Source organism: Rhinolophus sinicus, linkage group LG09 (assembly GCF_036562045.2).
Source record: "Rhinolophus sinicus isolate RSC01 linkage group LG09, ASM3656204v1, whole genome shotgun sequence".
NCBI lineage: Eukaryota > Metazoa > Chordata > Mammalia > Chiroptera > Rhinolophidae > Rhinolophus > Rhinolophus sinicus.
In genome coordinates this window covers 48,830,735-48,853,690 of record NC_133758.1, presented here as the reverse complement: position 1 = coordinate 48,853,690, position 22,956 = coordinate 48,830,735, and the positions used below count along the sequence as shown (strand labels likewise).

At 39.2% G+C, this 22,956-nt stretch overlaps 1 protein-coding gene across 1 annotated transcript in view; it reads left to right on the top strand.

The window, feature by feature from the left end:
* LAMA1 (laminin subunit alpha 1) overlaps positions 1-22,956 on the top strand; it is a 160,682-nt gene that overhangs the window by 104,113 nt on the left and 33,613 nt on the right. Inside the window, exons 31-41 of the mRNA XM_019755789.2 lie at positions 1,338-1,424; positions 1,748-1,941; positions 2,937-3,079; positions 4,825-4,914; positions 6,479-6,590; positions 8,020-8,182; positions 18,633-18,843; positions 19,026-19,142; positions 19,273-19,436; positions 21,421-21,556; positions 22,324-22,417. Of these exons, the coding sequence (XP_019611348.2) occupies positions 1,338-1,424; positions 1,748-1,941; positions 2,937-3,079; positions 4,825-4,914; positions 6,479-6,590; positions 8,020-8,182; positions 18,633-18,843; positions 19,026-19,142; positions 19,273-19,436; positions 21,421-21,556; positions 22,324-22,417 (1,511 nt within the window). The remainder of the gene's footprint in view (positions 1-1,337; positions 1,425-1,747; positions 1,942-2,936; positions 3,080-4,824; positions 4,915-6,478; positions 6,591-8,019; positions 8,183-18,632; positions 18,844-19,025; positions 19,143-19,272; positions 19,437-21,420; positions 21,557-22,323; positions 22,418-22,956) is intronic.

The following is a 22,956-nucleotide window of genomic DNA, read 5'->3' as shown; positions in this document are numbered from 1 at the left end:
ACTATATATAGGGGATTATTATACACAATGCCGTACATACCTAGGGTGAAATATTGTACAAACACTGAGAAAAGAATAAGGTATATTTATTTGTACAGAATTGGGAAAATGGCCAATTAAATTGCATAATTGAATATACAATGTGATGCCATTTTGGAAAAAATTCTTCATATGTATATCCATATCCATATCCATAGCTCCATGGCTATATATGCTCAGAGAAATATTTGGAAGACTATTTCACCCTTCTACTTTGCATATTTCTGTACTGTTTGAATATTTCACTTTTTCAATCCAAAAAGGTTTTAACTATCCTTAAAACCCATGCTGATAAATTAAAAGTTATACTACTAGGAAGAGACTGTGAAGATCTGAAAAATCTATGTGTGCTACGCATCTGAGAGTCCCTACAAGATGTGCTTTATTTGCTACCTATTTTGTGTTTCCACTAGTGTCGGTCTCTTTAGTATTTAAGGAGAAAAAAGTCAGAAGTGAAGTGAGGCTGGTAGAGAACTCTGTAACTCATTCTGAAAACTTCTTACTGGCTAAAAGAACCAGACTACACCAGTGGTTTTTTTCAATAGTTCGCAGTACCCAGCTGAGGTTCTAGATGGTGCATGGTACATTAGTAAATTAAACCATGGAGCCAGAGGTTGTTGAAAAGAAAGGAGTAAGCCAAAAGCTGACTTCCATTAGTGAGGGAGATCAACATCTGAGTGGATATTAAACTTTGAGAGGCTCTGTCATCTTGCTTCTAACGGCCCTTGGCCCTTCTGGTGACTCCCTACCTGTAGCTCCGTTCATTTGCAAATTCCACCCCCACTCTTTGCTTTTCTTTCCCCCACCTTTTCCTGCTTGCCTTTCTTTACAGCCTTTTATATTCACCAGCATTTGTACAGCTATCTTCTCTCTCCTGGGTTTCACACTTTTTTGTAGTCAGGCACAGCTCTCTCTAACCACCTTCTCCTCTAATAAGTCAGGTAATTCTTAAATCTCAGAACAACATCGTTTCACCTGGGAGCTTCCTTGTTTGGTGACTAATTAGTTGTAACCTGCAAGATAGACCTTCTTTCCCCTCATCACTCACATAGTTATCATTGGACAGATGTCTAATGATTGTCTTCTGGATACAATAGGGGCGCACATTTGTATTGATTACATATTTATTTTCCTTTTTTTGCCTAATAGATTTTAAGCCCTAAAAACCTCGTCTACCTGTCCAGTGCAGTCACTTAACTTTTAGAACGTTATCATGTACCCTAAGAATAATGCTCAAGTACCATAAGAAAGAGTTGAAATTATTTATCTGACACTGCAAAAATTTTTTTTCCTTCCAGTTTTAGTCCCACTTGTGTCTTGGAAGGTGATCATGATTTCCGCTGTGATGCCTGTGTTACGGGCTATGAAGGACGGTATTGTGAAAGGTACGTCGTGGAGTCATCACATGGAAATGGCTGGGCACACCCGCTCCTATATTTACTAACGTGATTTGGGAGTCACTATCAATTTGGTTGTACGTGACTGATATTGCCGAAAAAAATCTGCTGTGTGCTAAGTAAATGCACTTTCTGTGACCATCCCATCCTCCTTTTAGAAAATAAAATGTCGAATGAGGTAAATGGGCCTGTGTTCTTTGCATTTCATTTGGTGAAATGATTACTGTCCTGGGGCCAGAGCTGGTTTATATATTAACTTACGGTGTTGATCCTGTCTCTACCTGCATACTTGCATATCTTCCTTTCTATAGGTGCTCCTTGGGCTATCATGGGAACCCCCGAATGCCAGGTGGCAATTGCCAGAAGTGTGACTGCAGCCCGCGTGGCTCTGTTCATGGTGACTGTGACCGTGGGTCTGGCCAGTGTGTCTGCAGGCCGGGGACCGCAGGGCTGCGATGTGAGGAGTGCGAACCCAGGCACATTCTGGTGGAAAGCAATTGTATTTGTGGGTATTTTCCTTCTCTAAATGTTAAATGATGGTTTTTCCTCTCAGATGTTTTCCTGTGATGGTGCCCTATGGCATCGGCAGGGTACAGCAAGTCCTATTGTATTTTAACTAAGCATAGGTTGCCTTTGTATCTGCCAAACTGACCTTTTCATAGTGCGTTTGGAGCTGAGGCAGAAGACTCGAGGATGACAGCATTCATCGCTCTAGCACTCTAAGCACACAGCGATTCCAACTTCATACTTTATCTGCATTTATATCCCTTTGGTTGAGGCAAGGGTCAGTCAGTGCAGAGAGGGAATGCCTTTGTGGGGTTGTCATTTGTGTTGCCCAAATGTCATTAATGGCTTTAGCTCTTGGCTGTGGTGGATTTTTCCCCAGTTCTGATTTATTTTAACAGCAAGTACATGAAGTAGTGATCCTGGGATGTCTTCTCAGTGCGGGAAGACATGGAGGAAGTAATTTCAGTCAAGATCATGGCATTCAAGAGCTTTTTTGCTTTGGTTTATGTGTTTGTTATAAGCAAAAACACGCCCATTATTTTCCGAAGTCTCCTTCATTTGTACTCGGTGTGTCTGTAAACTATCTGAGGGAATGACAGACCGAGCCCTGCAAGCAAACACATTTGGAATGCGTTGCCATTAGTCCAAGTCGAAGATGAGCATTTACACCGCAAAGGTCAGAGCAGCATAAGAAAACGTGCGACAGACCTGGAGTCCACTCTGAGATCAGTTGTGTCTTTCCATGCGACCCCCCAGGGAAGGCAGTGGTCTGATCTGAGTCTCAGCGTCCTCGTCTGAGAATAGAGGCTTAGTGCTTCCTGCTTAACCCCCCATCGTACAGCTGGTGTGAGAATGAGATCAGATGCGGTTCCTGGGAGCCTTGTAGGGTGCTCTGCCTGAGTCATGATTTTATGTTTTTATTACAAAATAGCTTATGCACACCATGGGAAAATGTGCAGGCCGTTTTGCATTAATTTGAGCTTTTTCTTTTAGCCTGTAATGATGAATGTGTAGGTGAGCTGCTGAATGACTTAGACAGTATCGGCAATACCATTCTTTCTGTGAACCTCACCGGCATTATTCCCGTCCCAAGTGGAATTTTGTCACACCTGGAAAATAGAACTAAGTATCTCCAGGTAGGTACTGGGAATACGGAAATGGGTAGAAACTGTCACCGAGAGTTGAAGAGTTGGTCGGGACTGTAGGAGTCATTCTGTCTGTCCTCCCACCTCCTCTCATTCCCAGTGCTCACCACTGCCTGGTGTCCAACGTCCCCTTGAATGCAACCAGGAAGCACATTACCCAATGCTAACTTATTTTACTGTCGAACAGCTCTGATTGTGCAAGAGCTGATCATTAGATGTCTTTTTATAAATTCCACCCCCATGGTCCTTCTGCCTTTGGAAATAAGACAAAGTCCTCTTTATGCCAAACCTTTGGATGTTTGAAAATAGCTGTCCTAATTCAAATAGAGGAAATAAATCTGGAGAGTATCTTTAATGGTGGAATATGATCCAGATCAACTATGTTCTGTAAAGGTATTATTCTTTACTGGAGGACACCAAAGTTTCTCCAACCTGGAAGATTATATATTTGGAAATCTCGGGGGCTAAATCACAGTTCTATGTTTAGTCAAACAGGATCTGGGTCCAAACAAAGGGTGAGAAGTTAAGAAATCGACTTAGTAGACGACATTCAATGCTAGTATTTTTAATGCTAATTGGAAAAAAATATTCTTAATTTTGCTTAAAACTTACACAGTAGAATTTGAGAGAATTAAAACACTGTGTCGTGCAGTAATACAAAGGATAGTCATTCTTGAATGCATTTTTTAGATAAAAGCTTTTCTTAGACTAAACATTTCCTTAGGGGTGTGTGTGTGTGTGTGTGTGTGTGTGTGTGTGTGTGTGTGTGTGTGTGTTGGAATTCAGCAGCTTCATCAATCCATTCTTGTCTATAGTGGTCTTTTCTCCATAGACCTAAAGAAAGGTTAGGGAACTCTAAGAGATGTTTTTATATTGTCTTTCCTCAAATGGAAAAATAGTGTTTTTGAAAGATGAGAAAAAATTCTCAAAAATAATTTCTCAAAAAAACAAGAAAGAATGAAATTTCTTTTCCACTCACTATAGACACAATCAATAAATACTATTTTCTGTCAGTTTGGGTCCCAGGGATATAACTATATTTTAAATTTATCAAGTGAGATAAGTACTTGATTTAATTTTTAACTAGTTTTGAATGATTTGCTCTCATTTAAACCACTTGTCAATTCCTTTAAATAATTTTTTATGTTTATGTAAAGCCTGCAGGAGGTTAAGAATATACTCTTAATTGTTCATTGTTTTAATTATTTACCTACACAGTGACCTTGGGCAAGTCACTTAACTCCCCCACAGCCCTTCACAGGGTTACTATAAGGTTTAAATACAATCATATAAGTAAAAAATTAGAAGAGTGTTGGCATAAATTAAACGATTAATTGTTAGTCATTATAAAGGCATGTTTTTTACTTGATACTTTTCTACTTTAGCCTAGTAAGCTTTTTTAAGTAAGTTTTTTAAGGTGTTAGCAATTAGGGTTAAAATTTATGTGACTCTAATATTGAAATTAAGCCAGACTTCCCCAAGAATAGCAGCAGTGTCAGATTTTGCACAACAGAGCACTTTAAATTCATGTCTATATTAGAAATATAATGGAAAAGATGACAGCATAAAAACATATTGCTATAATCAAAACTTAAGTAAATGTGATTTTTTTTAATGCAATCTCAAGGAAAGAAGAACTTTCTGTGAGCAAAATAGGTAATAACAAGTGATGCTTCGTTAAGAATCAGAAAATTGATTTTGAAGCATTGTGATTTGTTGTCTTCATTTTTTTTCAGGAATCTTTATTAAAAGAAAATACTCAAAAGGAACTGGTAAAAATTCAACTTGAAGGTGTTGCAGAACAAACAGATGACCTGCAAAGGGAGGTAAAGTCTTCACATAAAGGGCCCGCTCCCTACCCAGCGCTTGTGAGCAATTGCACTGGGGCTGGAAGATTCTGGTTAGATCAGGGTAGCCTCTTCCTCTCAGGAGCTGTGCTCTGGATACTTTATGATCAAATTGGTCTCAACCTGGCCCATTTCTATGCTTTAGTGAGAAAAGGCTCCTGACTTAATTTTTATTGTCACCTTTGCTGAGGGAAGAGTTGGGCAGTTACCTTGCCATTTGACCATCATTTTCTCCTGTGAACCAAGGGGTGGGGTGGGATTCAAACATCCCTGCGGTTTCTTCCTTGTCCTAAATTCACCACATAACTGAGCATATGGTGAGCGCGGGTGCTCAGAAGCACTCCACCAAATGCCAGGACCCCTACCTGCTGCCTCTCAGGGGACAGAGCCAGCAGAGCCCACAGCAGCTGTGTGCTGTCCGTGCTTCTGATTGCAGACTTTGAATGGCAAGTGAGCTCGTTTTGATGTCAGCAGGGAATTTTCTTATTCTGTTTATCCCATGTCAGATGAATGGATTTTAGTGATCTCCCCCAAAAGAAATCTCACCATTCACAGCTGGTGAGGGAGGCCTATTGTCAAATTTATAATTTTTACTTTTGAATTTCATGTGTGAGTGTGCACACATATCTGCATGTGTGTACTTATATATGTACATGATAGTGCATATATACACATGTATCTATTCTGTGTCTCTCAACATCCACATACATCCACAGCCATGCACCCTAAAAGAAGTATTAGCTTGGCTTGTGTTCATTTAGAATTAATGATGATTTGGGAAGAGTTTGAGAGTTTAAGCATGGACTTTAAGTACCTCAGTGAGCAGACAATTGATTGGAAGTGATAAGCTGATTAAAATAAATTCTCTCTATGCATTAAAGAAGATTCTCTTTGGATTTTGACTAGAAAATACTTTTAGACCCAGTCTGAGTTCCTTTACTTTCCTGGAAATTACAAACAAACTTTCCTTTTACAAATTGTAACATTCCTAATGAAAGCAGCAGCTGAGGGCAGCTGAGTCTCAGTCCCTGGGCTGCCAGCTTTACAGACATCTTCAGATTTTATCCTCATAGTCCCTGGGTAAGTGTTACTATTGCCCCATGCTATCGATGAGGCTAGAAGATGTTATGTACAGGTCTCCAGCTTGGGAAATTGGACTAAATCCAGTTTGTCTGACTCCTCCACTAAGTTCTCATGGTTGATACAAAGTAGTAAGATTTTCCTTTCTACATTCTGTACATTTGGGTCCTAAAGTGAATATAGGGTCTTCACCGTAGAGACACTGGGAAAGTCTGTGGTTTAATAACCAATTAGGCTGCTTTCAAAAAATATGCCATCTTTTTTCACACACAGTGAGCAGTAAGTTATTTCATTAACCATTTAGTCAATTTCCAGTCCTGAACTATTAACCTTGACTTACATGATACTGTACATCTTTACTTTGTATTCTAGAATATATTTTGTTATTTAAAAGAGACAGCTGGAACCAAAGCTCGCATATTATTCAAAGTCAAACTAACCTGAGATCTTTATTTTCTATCAGCTCAATAGAGTGTTAACAAGTAGCCAACATGTGACCAGGGCGACTGAAAGAATCCTCACCAAGAGTCAAGACCTCATAACATTTACTGAGAAGCTGAAGATAAGCATTCAAGGTACTGTGGTCAGGGTCTAGTCTGGGCATCTGGGCTTATTTGGAAGGAAAAGTCCCATTCACTCTTAAATTTTGAATAAATGTGCGTGACTCACACTGGACCGCTAGAGCCAAAGGACTGGAATATTCCATAGATTGGGGATCCTGATGTGTCCAGACCATAGTCTTTCACTGAGAGTTTTATTCTTTTAAAAACGCATGTTTCCTTTTTTATTTTCTATATTATGCCTTACACTCAGGTCCTAAGTATTAAGTAGAGATGGTGCGTCCCCATCTGTTTTGAATTTGTCAAATTAACACTTATTAAGTGGAGTACAAAGTGCCAGATGATGAGCCAAGGTCCAACCACAGACCACAAGAGAAAATCAAATAAAGAAGTTTATTACTCACAGGAAGTAACCGACAGACTTTAAGGGGCCACACAGAGGAGTCAAGGCAGGGTACAGGCTCAGAGAGACAGTAGCTGGGGCACCTGTCTTTGATAATGTCTGTGGGTAGAGTGCTTTGGGGTTCCTGGTCTAAGGCCAGATTGCTCAGTCCAAACCAAAAATGCAAGGTTTTGTTAAGCTCCACGGGGGCCTTATTGAAGGGGTATACAAGGGGAAGGCAGAGAGACTGTTGATCGCAAGGGCTGTCATAGCAGGAACTTACATTTGCTTCTGACCCTGCTGGCTGCTATGTAGGGCATGTGCTTTTATGAGGGTGTGAGTGTCAGTGTAAGGTCACTGCAGGCGTCTGTCTTGGCCAAAGGCAGCAATACTGTGGCATTGCTGAACTGAACTCTTGAAACCATCCCTTTGCCCACAGTGGGAGTGCACGGGATTTGGAGCTTTGATGTGGTTCCAAAGTGTATCCTAAATATTAGAATAATTCAATCACTATTTGGTTCGGGTGTTCCATCTGATCTGGCTATTTTCAGTTTTCTAGCTGTCAGAAACGTATTCTTGTATTTCTTTTTGTATTACAGTGTAAGGGCATAATCTAATACAAATCCAATGGAAATCTGAGTTATAGGGCAAAAGATAAGGAAATTATTAGAACAAATAATGTGTTTAATAAAAATAGTAGTGTCAAATGTTGTTGGTTCACTCATGCAATAAATACTTATTGAGCAGCTTCTATGTGCAAATGTCTATGCCTTGTGCAGGAAATGCTGAAGTAAATGTAACATCCGCAGCGCCTGCCCTGCAGAGTATAGGGGCGCTGGGGAAGACACACGTTAAATAGACTAGTAATCCCAAATCTGTTAGTGTTTTGATCGGGGACATCCAGAGTGCATTGGGATATACAGCCTGGCTTGGCCTGGCCTGGAGGTTCAGCTAGTTTAGGTGAATGGAGCAGGCTTCACTGAAGAAGGTTCTAAACTTTTCCATTTTAGTCCTGTCCACTTTTGAGACATTTATTAAATGATTGATGAATTTTCTCCATAGAAATTATTGAAAAGGCAATGACGCTAAATCAGACCTTGGATGAAGATGTCCAGATACCCAGTTCTACTCTTCAGATATTGCAGAAGAACATTACATCTTTGCTGGAAACCGTACAGAAAAGGCATTTCATACAATTGCACCAAAATACCACACTTGAGCTCAAGTAAGTTCCTAAATATCTTGTGACACAGCCAATTAGAAGTAGGGATTGTAGTGCTGAGCATGAAGGAAGTATGTGGGAGGAGGGGGGAGAAAGAAAGCTTTCACTGGGGGCATAATGTCATAAGAAAAGAGAGGGGCAATGATGTCATAGAAATGGCAGCGTCGGGTGAGCCTCTTGAAATCTCCCCTGGAATTTACAACAAATTGAACAACTATAATTCCACAAAGGACTCCCTGTGCAGTAGACAAGCAAGACTAAGAGATGCATAACTGAAATCATCTAAAGATGGGCAAATTGGGTGAATGGGGTGGGGGAGGGAAGCAGCAAGTGTGGAGACACAGGCTGCGTGGATGCAAGACACAGACCTACCATGCTTCCCCAAAAATAAGACCCAGCTGGACCATCAGCTCTAATGCGTCTTTTGGAGCAAAAATTAATATAAGACTTTGGTCTTATTTATAACACCAGGTCTTATATTACAATGAAATAAGACCGGGTATTATATTAATTTTTGCTACAAAAGACACATTAGAGCTGATGGTCTGTCTAGGTCTTATTTTTGGGGAAACACGGTAGCTCAGAGCTCTGAGCGCGCTGCATTTCAGAGTTTCCACAGCCGTGGGAGAGGGAAGAATTTGGACTGCTGCCGCTCCCCTTATGGCTCATAGTGCCACCTGAGGGATCAGCATACAACACAGCTGTAACCTATGCTCATGGCAGAGACCTCGGAGCAAAGACTGAGGGAAGAAGGATGAAAATGGTGGTTTAAACCCTCACTGCCAAACAGAGGATGGAAGGCTTAGGCACTCAGCCTAGCTGCCAGCTCCCCACCCTCCCAGTGCTAGAAGCAGAATGGTAGCAGTGTCAGATCAAAAGAACAGAATATTTGCGAGAACTGCACCTGCAGCCACAGACTTGCAGCCCAACTAGTTCCAGTGAAGGGGAGGGAGCTCTGGCTGTGCAAGTGGTCACTGTGATTGCTCACAGCCACCTTCCACAACCCACCACGCCCCACCCCCACTTATCTGGGCGGATCCCTGCAGGGGCAAACAGAGCCACTGAAAAACACAGGCCCTGTTTTGGGGCAGGAAGAGCTTCAGAAATTCAGAAGCTCTCTACATCCCCCATGGAGGCAGTGCCCTGAGACCCAGGTGACCTGTTCACAGAGGAGAAGCCCACCTTCCAGGGAATCCCCCTTCTGTGAGAAGCGAGAACAGTGCAGAGAAAATATAACACTACAGCGTGAGAGAGAATAAAAGGCTGCAGCTGGAAAAAAAAAAAAAAATCATTCTACAAACACCTACTGGAAAGCAAAAGAAAGACCTCTTCCTATCAACCTGTTGCAGAACCCAATCCTGTAGATGCCTAGGAAAAGAAATAATTCATTAATTGCCATGAACAACCAAGGTAACAAGGCAGCTCAGAAAGAAAATTAAAAATCTCCAGAAAATAAATTTAAAGACATGGAAATATGTGACTTAAATGACAGATAATTCAAGATTGCAGTTCTGAAAAAACTCAACAAGATGCAAGAAAACACAGACAGGCAGTTTAATGAGCCCAGAAACACAATCAAAGAACAAGACAAACATTTTACCAAAGATATTGAAATTTGGAAAAAGAACCAAATAGAATTTCTGTAGATTAAGAACTCAATAAAAGAAATGAATAATGATTTAGCCAGCTTAGATAATAGAGCTGACCAGATGGAGGAAAGAATCAGTGACATAGATGATAGAAATCTGTAAATGACACAGATGAAAGAAGAGAGAGACTTGAGAATTAAAAGGAATGAAAGAACTCTACAAGAACTTTCTGACTCCATCAGAAATGGCAATATAAGAATAATGGGCATACCAGAAGGAGAAGAAAAGGAGAAGGGAACAGAGAGTATATTCAAATAAATAGTCGATGAGAACTTCCCAAACTTGTGGAAAGAACTGGATCCTTGAATCCAAGAAGCAAATAGAACACCTAATTACCTCAATTCCAAAAGGCCCTCTCCAAGGCACATTGTATTGAAGATGTCAAAAATTAACTACAAAGAAAGAACCCTCAAGGCAACCAGGGAAAACAAGATGGTAACCTACAAAGAAAAGTTCATTAGATTTTTTAGCAGAAACTCTACAAGCCAGGAGGGAGTAGAATCATATATTGAAAGAGAGAAATTATGAGCCAAGAATAATATATCCAGCAAAGATATCCTTTAGATATGAAAGAGGAATAAAGACATTTCCAGACATACAGAAACTGAGGGAATTTTCTAACACACGACCTGCACTACAAGAAATACTGTAGGAGGCTATTCGACCTGAAACAAAGAAGCAGAAGTATATAAAACAGTGAGTAGTATTATGAATAGACAGACAGAAACAGAAAATGGCTACCCCTATACCAAATAATGCGCTATACACTTAAACATAATGTACAAGTAAAGAAGGGGAAAAAAACACTAAAGAAAGGGAGGAAAAAAACATCTTGTTACTGCAGTGCAGGAACCAACTCACAGCATAAATAGAGATAATTTGTGATGACAAAAACATAAAAAGGGAGAGAGTAAATGTCTCAACCTACACAAGGGAATGGAGAAAGTAAGCATGCTGAAAAAAATGGAATACTCTAAATATCAAAGTTTCTTTTACATAAACTTAATGATAACCACTCAAAAAATATCCAGAACTGAAATATATAACATAAAAAAAAGAAACAGAGGGGAAAATCATAGAATACCACCACACTGAAATAATAGACAGCAATAAGAAGGCAAAGAAGCAATGGAGACACAGTCCTGCCAGAAAACCAAAGATAGAATGATAGGAAATCCTCATATACCAACAATGACCCTAAATGTAAATGGACTAAACTCACCAATAAAAAGGCACAGAGTAGCAGATTGGATCAAAAAACCAAACCCAACTATATGCTGCCTCCAAGAGACACATCTCAGCTACAAGGACAAATATAGACTCAAAGTGAAGGGTGGAAATTGACACCCCAAGCAAATACTATTAGAGAAAGGCAGGTGTAGCTATACTGATGTCAGATGAAACAGACTTCAGGATAAAGAAAGGTAACAAGAGACAAAGATGAACATTTCATAGTCATAAAGAGGACTATACAACAAGAAGACATAACAGTCATCAATATTTATGCCCCCAATCAGGGAGCACTGAAATATACCAAGCAACTACTAACAGAAATTAAGGGAGAAATTGACCAAAACACAATTATACTAGGGGACTTAAATACATCATTGACAGCTATGGATAGATCATCCCAACTGAAAATAACTAAATAAATATCAGCCCTAAATGACCCATTAGATGAAATGGACATATTGACATTTATAGAGCACTTCATCCTAGAACATCAGACTATACATTCTTTTTCTAGTGTACATGGGACATTCTCAAGGATAGACCATATATTGGGACATAAAACTAGCCTCAGCAAATTTAAGAAGATTGAAATCATACCGAGCATATTCTCTGATCACAAAGCTTTGAAATTGGATATCAACTGCAAAAACAAAGCAGGAAAAACCACAAATATGTGGAGATTAAACAGCATACTTTTAAAGAACGAATGGGTCAAAGAAGAAATAAGAGGAGAGATCAAAAGATACATAGAAACAAATGAGAATGAAAATATATCCTACCAAAATTTTGGGGATGCAGTGAAAGCAGTTTTTTTTTAATTAATTAATTAATTAATTAATTATTTTTTAATTGGGGAACAGTGTGTTTCTCCAGGGCCCATCAGCTCCAAGTCGTCCTTAAATCTAGTTGTGGAGGGCGCAGCTCACTAGCCTATGTGGGAATTGAACCAGCAACCCTGTTGCTCTAACCAACTGAGCCATCCGACCGCCCCCGAAAACAGTTTTAAGAGGGAAATTTATATCATTACAAGCCTATCTCAAGAAAGAAGAAAAAATCCCAGGTAAATAACCTCATGTTACACCCTAAAGAACTAGAAAAAGAACTAAGAAACCCAAAGTCAGCAGAAGGAAGGAAATAAAAATCAGAGCAGAACAAAAAGACAATAGAAAAAAGTTAATGTGATCAAGAGCTGGTTCTTTGAAAAGATTAATAAAATTGACAAACCTTAGGCGAGACTCACTAAGATAAAAAGAGAAAAGACACAAATAAACAAAATCAGAAATGAAAGAGGGGAAGTTTTCACGAATGCCACAGAAATACAAAGGATCATCCAAGAATACTATGAAGGACTATATGCCACCAAATTCAATAACCTAGAAGAAATGGACAAATTCTTAGAAACATATAACCTTCCTAGGCTGAATCATGAAGAACTGGAAAATCTATATAGATCGATCATCAATAAAGAAATTGAATCAGTCATCAGAAACCTTCCCAAAAGCAAAAGTCTGGGACCAGATGGCTTCACTAGTGAATTCTACCAAACATTCAAAGAAGATGTAATGCCTGTCCTACTCAAACTCTTCCAAAAAAATGAAGAAGAGACTATACTCCCTAACTCATTTTGTGAAGCCACCATTACCCTGATACCAAACCCTGGTAAGGAATAACACACAAAAAGAAAACTACAGGCCAACAACTGATGAATACAGATGCAAAAGTCCTAAACAAAATTCTAGTAAATTGATTGCAACAATGCGTTAAAAAAATTATACATCCCTACCGAGTGGGGTTCATTCCAGGGGCACAAGGATATTTCAACATATGCAAATCGATCAATGTGATACACTACATAAACAAAATAAAGGACAAAAATCATATGATTATATCAATAGATACAGAAAAAGCATTTGACAAGATACAACATCCATTTATGATTAAAACACTTAATAAAATGGCTGTAGGAGGAAAATACCTTAACGTAATAAAGGCCATATATGACAAACCCTCAGCTAATATCGTAATTAATGGTGAAAAACTAACACCCTTTGCTGTATGTTCAGGAACAAGACAGGGCTGTTCCCTATCACTTCTGGTTTTCAACATAGTATTGGAAGTCCTAGCCAGAGCAGTCAGGCAAGAGAAAGAAATAAAAGACATCCAAATTGGGAATGAAGAAGTTAAATTGTCATTTTTTGCAGATGACATGATGCTGTATGTAGAAAACCCTAAAGACTCCACCAAAAAGCTATTAGAAACAATAAACGAGTACAGTAAAGTTGCCAGCTACAAAATCAACGTGCAAAAGTCCATTGCATTCCTATATACTAATAACGAAACCTCAGAAAAAGAAATAAAATTTTAAAAAAATTTTCCATTTGCAATTGCAAGAAAAAGAATAAAATACCTAGGAATAAACTTAACCAAGGATGTGAAAGACCTATACACTGAAAACTGTAAGACATTTTTAAAAGAAATTGAAGAAGACACAAGGAAATGTTAAGGAACATGATTCTTCCACATGTTCATGGATTGGAAGAATCAACATAGTTAAAATGACCATATTACCCAAAGCAATATGTAAATTTAATGCAATTCCCATCAAAATCCCAATGGCATGTTTTAAAGAAATAGAATAAAAAATCATCAGATTTGTATGGAACCATAAAAGACCCTGCATTGCCAAAGCAATCCTAAGGAAAAGAACAATGGCTGAAGTATCACACTCCCTGACTTCAGCTTGTACTACAGGGCAACAATAATCAAAACAATATGGTATTGGCAGAAAACAGACACATAGACCAATGGAATAGAATTGAGAACCCAGAAATAAACCCACAGAAATATGGACAATTTTCCACAAAGAAGCCAAAAACGTGCAATGGAGAAAAGACAGCCTCTTAAATAAATGGTGCTGGGAGGATTGGAAAGCCACGTGCAAAATAATGAAACTAGACTCCTATCTGTCACCGTGCACCAAAATTAACTCAAAATGGATCAAAGACCTAAACATAAGACCTGAAACAATAAACTGCATAGAAGAAAGCATAGGTACTAAACTTATGCTTTGGTTCAGGCGTAAGGTTTGGTTCAGGACCTTGGGTTCAGAGAGGATTTTATGTATTTGTCTACAAAGGCAAGGGATGGTAAAGCCAAAATAAATGCACGGGACTATATCAAACTAAAAAGCTCTGCACAGCAAAAGAGACCATCGACAAAATAAAGAGGCAACCAACCGAATAGGAGAAGATTTTTGTAAACAACGCCTCTGGTAAGGGGCTACTATCCAAAATATATAAGGAACTCATACAACTCAACAACAAAAAAACAAACAATTCAGTTAAAAAAGTGGGCAGAAAAAATGAAAAGACATTTCTCCAAAGAGGGCATACAGTTGGCCAACAGACATGTGAAACAATGCTCAACATCACTAATCATCAGAGAAATGCAAATAAAAACCACAATGAGATATCACCTCATACCAGTTAGAATGGCTATTATGAACAAAACAAATAATAAGTGTTGGAGAGGCTGTGGAGAAAAAGGAACCCTCATACACTGTTGGTGGGAATACAGATTGGTGCAGCCACTATGGAAGGCAATGTGGAGGTTCCTCAAAAAATTACAAATAGACAAGCCGGCCCGGTTGCTCAGGCGGTTGGAGCTCCATGCTCCTAACTCTGAAGGCTGCCAGTTCGATTCCCACATGGGCCAGTGGGCTCTCAACCACAAGGTTGCCAGTTTGATTCCTCAAGTCCCACAAGAAATGGTGGGCTGCGCCCCCTGCAACTAGCAACAGTAACTGCAACTGGACCTGGAGCTGAGCTGCGTCCTCCACAACTAAGACTGAAAGGACAATAACTTGAAGCTGAACGGCACCCTCCACAGCTAAGATTGAAAGGACAAAAACTTGACTTGAAAAAAAGTCCTGGAAGTATACACTGTTCCCAAAAAGTCCTGTTCCCCTTCCCCAATAAAATCTTTAAAAACAAAGAAATTACGAATAGAGTTACCATATGACCCAGCAATCTCTCTCTGGGGTATCTACCCAAAAAATCTGAAAACACTTATCCGTAAAGATATATGTGCTCTCATGTTCGTTGCAGCTTTTTTTACAGTGGCCAAAACATGGAAACAACCAAAGTGTCCTTCGATAGATGAATGGATAAAGAAGTTGTGGTAGATATACACAATGGAATACTATTTTGCCATAAGATGAAATAGTGCTGTTTGTGACAACATGGCTAGATCTTGAGATTATAATGCTAAGTGAAATAAGTCAGACAGAAAAAGTAAAGAATCATATGATTTCACTGATAAGTGGTATATAAAACTGAAAACAACAACGGAACAAGACAAACAAATGAAAAAACAAAAACTTGTAGACACAGACAATAGTTTGGTGGTTACCTGAGAGTGGGGAGGAGGGGTGTGGTAGATGAGGGTAAAAGGAATCACATATATGGTGATGGAAGGAGAACTGACTCTGGGTAGTGAATATACAATGTGATGTACAGATGGTGTATTACAGAATTGTATACCTGAAACCAATGTAACTTTACTAACAATTATCACCCCAATAAACTGTAATTTAAAAACAAAAAGAAAAGAGAGGGGCCCTATTGTGAAGCAAATGAAGAGATGGGTGCCAGCCCCTCCAAATAGAGAGAAGTATAATAAATGCCAATATCTATTTGTGATATTATGCTATAGGTTTTGTTTTCCTGGTGTCCCTGGAACATTTCCTCCTAGCACAAACAAAAGAACCTCATGATACTGTATTTATTGAAGACCGAGTATAATGCAATAAATGTTTATGGAAGAAAATAGAGTCAGTGTCTATTAGATGTGCTGTAAAACTTAAGACAGTTTGACATTATGCCCGGATAATTTAGCATAGTTATGCAAACCCTCAGTAACAAGCACAATGTGAAGTGACAGATCACAAAGAACTGTTAGGCCTGGTCACTAGGAACTTGTAATTTACTTTCAGGCTTTTTTCTTAGTATTTTCACAAAATAATTACTTGAGGTAGTATAGCACAATCCGTCTTTCTTACAGGTTGTGATAAATATCTTAAGTACTGGTTTAAATAGTTAATATTCCATCAAAACTCCATTCTCTGTAATGTGATATTTAACTATTTCAATGTATTTTGCCACTTTAAATAATGTTGTAATGGGCAGCTGAAACAAAATATTTTTCTATATTTCACATTATTATCTTATGGTAGATATTAAGAAGTGAAATCATTTAGCCAAAGAATTTGCATTTTGAGTATTCCTAACTTGCATTTCCAAATTATTTTCTAAAAGACTTGTTTAAAACAATGTACACTTCCATTGGCAACACATTGTAAAGTTAGGCTTACATCTTTTCTCATCACTGAATAGGATTTTTGACATTGTTGATTTGTTAGGTGAAAAACAAAAGGAGGAACTTATTGTCAGGTAAGATTTGGAGGACAACTAGTAATCTAATTATTAGAATATTAGTTAGGGCCCAGAAAGGGTCCTGACAAAACTATCAAGTAAATACCACAAGGGGACGTTAGAGGAGAGTGAGGGCCCAGAATGTGGGGAAGGGAGCGTCAGTCTATGGAGCACCCCCTCTGTCCCGGGAGGGTGCGGGCTTCACTTCTCATGTCCTGTGCTGTGATTATCTCAGCCACCTTGTGAGGCAGGGCAGAATCCGGCTGATGAAACTGAGACCCAAACACTATCAAATTTGTCCAGTGTTAAACCTCCAGGATAATCTGACACCTGACCACAAACCTAAATCTGTGTGACTCTAAACCCTGTTATTTTCCAACCCAAAACAAAAGGAAGAAGCATTTAAGACCTAGTCCGTAAAAGACGGGTGGGTAGAATTTGGATGGTCAGGTCAGGGACCATGCTGCCACACTTACACTTGATTATACTCATGTTTCCGACCCCGACCTTTCACCTGCATTTTCCCTCACCTGATATGCATGGTAGAAGGGAGCGCTGGAGGGAAAGGAGACCTCCATGTCGGTCTTCCCCAGGACACATCCATTCTTGAGGTGGCCACCCCAGATTCGGCTGTGCTAGTCTCTGCTTAGCTCCCCATTGCCATCCAGATGACATGGAAATGTCGTATATTTGATTCCAGCCCCACCTCCTTTCCACGCCCCACCCTGTCCCCCCCCACCCCACCCATTTCCCACTCATCCTGATTTCTCTGGCTCCTCCCAGGGTTTCCTGCCCTGGTTTGTCATCTCATTTGCTCCCTCCCTCAACTGTATATCAGAGTGAATAGGAGCTTATTAAAGATGGAGATTCTCTGGAGATCCAAAGGAGTCATTTCATGGGGCCATCGTCTCCCACCATATCCTTCGGCAGTCCGTTCATTCATTGTTCAACAAAATGTGCCTCCATGGAAAATATTGCAGACACAAAGGAGAGCACTAGAAGTTTTTTGCCTGCTACCGGTAGAAGCTCATAGTCCAATTAGGAAAAGTTCATTTTCTGAATAGCATTTGAGGAAGGGGAGAAGGCCCCCCTCCCACCCTGTTCCCCTCAGTGCCCTTGACTCTCCTGCTCTGTAGGCCCTCCTGCCACCCCTTTTCTGTCAGTATGCATCTTCTGATTTTATTTGAAATTAAGTTATTAATGAGATTGTTGATCTCTTGCTCTTTAATTTGTTAAATTATTACTAATGAGACCTTTAATTTTTAAAAACTAAAGTTTAAAATGTGTTCTCTGTCTTCTTTCTTATTTTCTATAGATAATCCTGTACTTACGCCATTTCAAATTTTGTGGGTTATTTTAGGAATTTAAAATTCCTAATTTTTAAAATTATAATTATCAGCTTTTTAATTATAATTCTTAGGAAATTGGTGGTTTATGATGAAGTATGGCAATCCTATTGGTGGAAATATTTAGCACACAAGCTGGTTGCTTATTATGCTTTCATCAGGGTCCCCAGGACCAGCCCCACATTCAGAGTTTCACTAGGAATCTCAAGACTCAGCACCTCGTTGTACTCACAGCCAGGTTTCCTTAGGGCAGCATATTAAGGATGCACAGCTGGGTCAGGGAAGAAGACAGAGTGGAACCTAGAAGTATCCATACAGGTTTCCTTAAGATCCCTTCCAATGAGGTGTCACAGAATGCGCTCTTCCCCCAGCAATGAAAATGCAGCAGTGCGCAGGTTAACGTTTCTGCCCAGGGAAGCCCCCTTGAGGTTCTGCATCCATGGTTCTTACTGGAGGCTGGTCTTGTAGGCGCCCCTTGCCTAGCATGTGGCCAAATTCCAGACTCCCAGAGGGAAAGTAGTTGTTCAGCATAAACCACATTTTATGCACCAACAGTGGAGGCAGTGAGACACTCATCAGTTCGGGAATAGTGGGAACACTTGCCTATACCAGCCAAGGGCCAACCTTGCAAGCAGGCCTTTCTGAGGACAGCTGCCTCTCGCTCTCTATTGTTACCCTTTACTGCACACTATAAAACTAGGTGTGAATAAGTAAAAATTCCTTCTGCTATCATTTCAATGGTAGGTGCTTTGTTATTCATTTACTTATTATGTGAACCATTTATATTTATCAGGGCTGCTGAAGATTTATTGTCTCACATTCAGAAAAATTACCAGAAGCCACAGGAAGAATTAAAGGTAATAAAAGAAGCAGCAAGCAGCCTCCTTTCCAAACACAACAATGAGCTGCAGGCAGCAGAAGACTTCCTGAAGAAAGCGGAGGGGGAGACACAGGAAAGCCACCGCTTGCTGCCCATTGTCAATGCCAGCCTGCGACAGTTCAGTGTGAGTCTTAATAGCTCCCTCCTCAGTTAAAGCTGGTAACCCAATTCTCTGATGTAAATCACAGTCCTTTTACCTTCCTACAAAATGAGCCCTGAGTGCTAACCCCAGCACATAACATCAGGCACCAGCGTTCAGAAGCTGACTTGCTTTATGAAGCATCCTTAAAGGGGTTTTTTCTGCAGGATAAAAAGCTGCGTGTTCAAGAAGAACAAAACTTGACCTCGATGCTAATCACCAAAGGAAGAGGATTGCTAGATGCTGCCACTGCGTGTGCAAAGGCTGCGCAAAATGCTGTAGAGGTAAGTTACAACTCAGCATAGCTACCATACAGTTTCCAAAGAGTCTCCACACATCTCATATACGAGCATATGTGCACATACATCATTACATAGATGTACATGTATTCACAGTATTGATTTCTCTGTGTAGCACTTAGAGCAGCACCATGATGAGCTACTTTTATGGACTGCCAAAATCAGGCGCCATGTGGATGATCTGGTTATGCAGATGTCCAAAAGAGGAGCACTTGACCTTGTCTACAGAGCCGAGGATCATGCAGCTGAGCTTCAGAGATTAGCAGGCACTTTGGACAGGTGAGACCACATTTGGCAGGAATTCCAACGGTTGTGATTCATTGATCAGAGAGAATAAGGATTTTGATCAGAGTGTTGAATCACTCTCCTTTTGTCTAAAAAATGAGGATTCCTGTTTTATTTACATGGTGAGGAGGATTTCCTCCCATGTCTGATAACATAGTTGACCACCGGCATAAAGATGTGATAAAGAAATGCAAACTGAAGTGGATAGGTATTAAAGCAAATATTATGCCACAGTATCAAGACATCAAGGCCTTGTTAAGCGTTTACTAAGTGCTCAGGGCTTTGTTAGGTTGCATGTGGCCAGACAAGGATATTAACTTCTTTATTTATCTTGCCTTTATGGAGCTTATGCGTTGACTGGCTTTATGCATGAATGGAGGTTGTGGTTGCCCACACTGCACCTATAGAAGTACATATAAGGACTCTCTTTCCCAATTCCAGAAAGATATCACCCCCAGTTATTTTCTCCTGCCTGAAGATCTACCGTAGTATTAGAATAATTTTAACATATTTTTGCTACGTGTTAAATGTGTCCTCAGTTTGTTAGAAGTGTCATTTTTAAATGAGAGGCATAACTTTAGGCCAGTGGTTTCCAATCTTCTCTGCACATTAGAATAACGTGGGGAACTTCAAAAATACTGATACCTTTGTCCCCTAATCTCCCCACTCACATTCCTACCCCCACTTAAAGATTGTGACTTAATTGGTGTGGGCTGCAGCCTGGGCTTTGTAATTTTTTTGAAAAAGATCCCCAGGTGATCTAATGTGCAGCAAACCAGGATTTTAGGCCTTATTAGTGATTTACACAAGATTGTAAGTTAATTGGTAAACTTATTTATTTAAAGTTTGTTATCAATTATAGATGGAAAACGTCTGGACACACTGGGAATTTTTTTTGAATGTTGGGTATGTTTTGTGGTAGGGGAAAAATGAACATCTTTCCAATTTGAGGAATGCTGCCATAAAAGCGTAGATCAGACAATGGCAGCAATTAAAAATGATATAAGATAGAATATTGCATAAATTATGTGCTACGTTGAGCACTACTGCCTATATATGCCATAAGAATCAATAATACAAAATGGAATTAGATACTCAGTGTCTCTCTTTTTATCATCTTTGATCATTTCCCAAAAGACAAAACAATATTCTGACTACATACATAGCTAGAACAAAATCTTTATTACTTATCATGTGCAGTAAAAACAATTTGGTATGATATACAAAATTAAATAACATTATCATTTATTTATAAATCACCAAATTTTGCCAATCAAGTAGTAACAAGTAATAAATGCTGATGTCTGGTTTGGGAATCACCAAACTCAATAATAACCTAGGGAAGAAAGTGAAGTGAGTTGTACAGTACACAAAAGATGTGTCAATGGTCAGATTTGATTTTCAAGACAGAGTAGTTGGATGAAATTGCACCATTACCAGTTGGAAAGTTCCTTACTGATGTGCCCACCTGTAAGAGTGAATGAAATTCAAATGATCGAAATATTATCTGATCCTCCTCCAAAACCTCTAGCGAATTTCATCAAATTGGTGGGTACCATTTGAGGAATAAGATTCAGCACCTTTATATAGATTTAGGAGAGCTTTTTGAAAATTAGCAAATGCCTTACAGGAGTGATTACTACCAATGCACACATGCAGTGGTGCCCCAGACACATTTGGGGGGCTTGAACAGAGGTCAAAGGATGTTGAGGGCAGCTGGTAGAAACTGGTGAATGGATAAAAGATGGGAAATGGCTATCGCCTCTTCTTTGGGTTTTAATTATACAACGATTCTTAGTGTTATTGTGACAGTGTGGCCAGTGCTTAAGATACCTTTTGGAGTCAGAGGGGAATCCAGATGTTGTTATTCCTCGTTGATGATATTGTTCTAAAGGGAAAGAAACTAGGAGACTTTTAAGAATAGTTGGAAAGTTCAATTTAGTGTATCATAACACCTCTGAATATGCTGATTTCATAGTGGCCTTGGAAATGTTAGACATGTGTCCCTGAATGCAACCAGTGCGACCCACATCCATTCCAACATTAGGAGCCTGATTGAAGACTCAGAAAAATTGGCAAAAGATGCTCTCAGAACTGTGACTGAGGCAATCTTGGTAAGAAATGCCCATGGGCTTCGGAGTGTACCTTCCTTTTTTAGGCACGCTGGTAGATTGTTCTTTAAGGTGCTTGAGCAAAGACTCAATGACTTAAATTTATGCTTGTCGATATTCTTTTCTGGTGGGATCTTTTATGGCTTCTGTCATCATGTGATACAAGTTTTAATTTCTTAAGGTCATAAATACTTCTTTATAAAGAGTAGGGACTAGTGATGTAAAGATAAGGAAAATCTCACCATTTCTTACAAGAAAAATGATAATGCCACTTGATATCTACTTGAGGCAACTTTTTAAAAAAATTTTGTTCAATTACAGTTGACATTCAATATTATATTAGTTTCAAGTGTATAGTACAGTGGTTAGACATTTATATAACTTATGAAGTGATCCCCCGATAAACCTGGTACCCACCTGGCACCATACATATTTATTTGTTACAATATTATTGACTATATTCCCAATACTGTACTTTATATCCTCATGACTTTTATAATTGCCAGTTTTTGAGGCATATTTTCTTACCTGTGGTGAAGATCTTCACTTAATGGCTAGTTTTTGTCTTTATATGTTTAAAACTCGCTGTGTTCTTTCTCCTCAGCCATAACATAGGACATATATTAAACATAAATGAGGACAATTTAAACTCTCCCTACCTGTTATAGTTGACTAGACCAGAGGCTATTCTGATAGAGTTGCTTTCCCTGTCTCCAGCAGGATTCCACCCTGCCCTCTAGTCATCATGCTTAAATTGTTCTGTTTTTCAGTCCTCAGACTCCCTCGTGTCTAATGGGGAGGTGGTTCTCCAGCACAGTTCCAAATTTCTGAAAGAAGGCAATAACCTGAGCAGAAAGCATCAAGGTCAGTTTCTATCTTGGACTATGTTGATAAGAACACCTCTCTGAGTATACTGCCAGAATATTCTCCTTTCCTGGAGCAATTTGAAGCTTAACCTTTCTTTGTCACAATAACATTCCAATTTGCTATCATATAAACATCACATAATTTAAAATTTTATTTTAATGATACCTCTTATTTTAATGTGCAGTCACCCCTAATTTTCCATATGCTCATTAAACCTTCCTTGATAACCAAATCTCCCACTCTGCTTTAGCTCCTGAACTTTCCCTGTTCTTCATAGTGTTTGTCAGGTTATCTTTGATTTCACGTGCTCATCTATTCGCCTCTCATTGTTTTATAGTTTCTTGAAGAGTTGTATTATGTTTGGTACTTCTTTTGCCTTTTTCACAGGGCTCGTATAATGTTAGGCTCATGGTAGGTTCTCATTAAATAATTATTGAATTGAATCACAATTGACTTACCAATTTAAAAAAATACCCATGTAGTTTAGTTTTTCCTAAGAGTTTCAGTAAACAATTATTTGGTGTACGTAAGAGCTA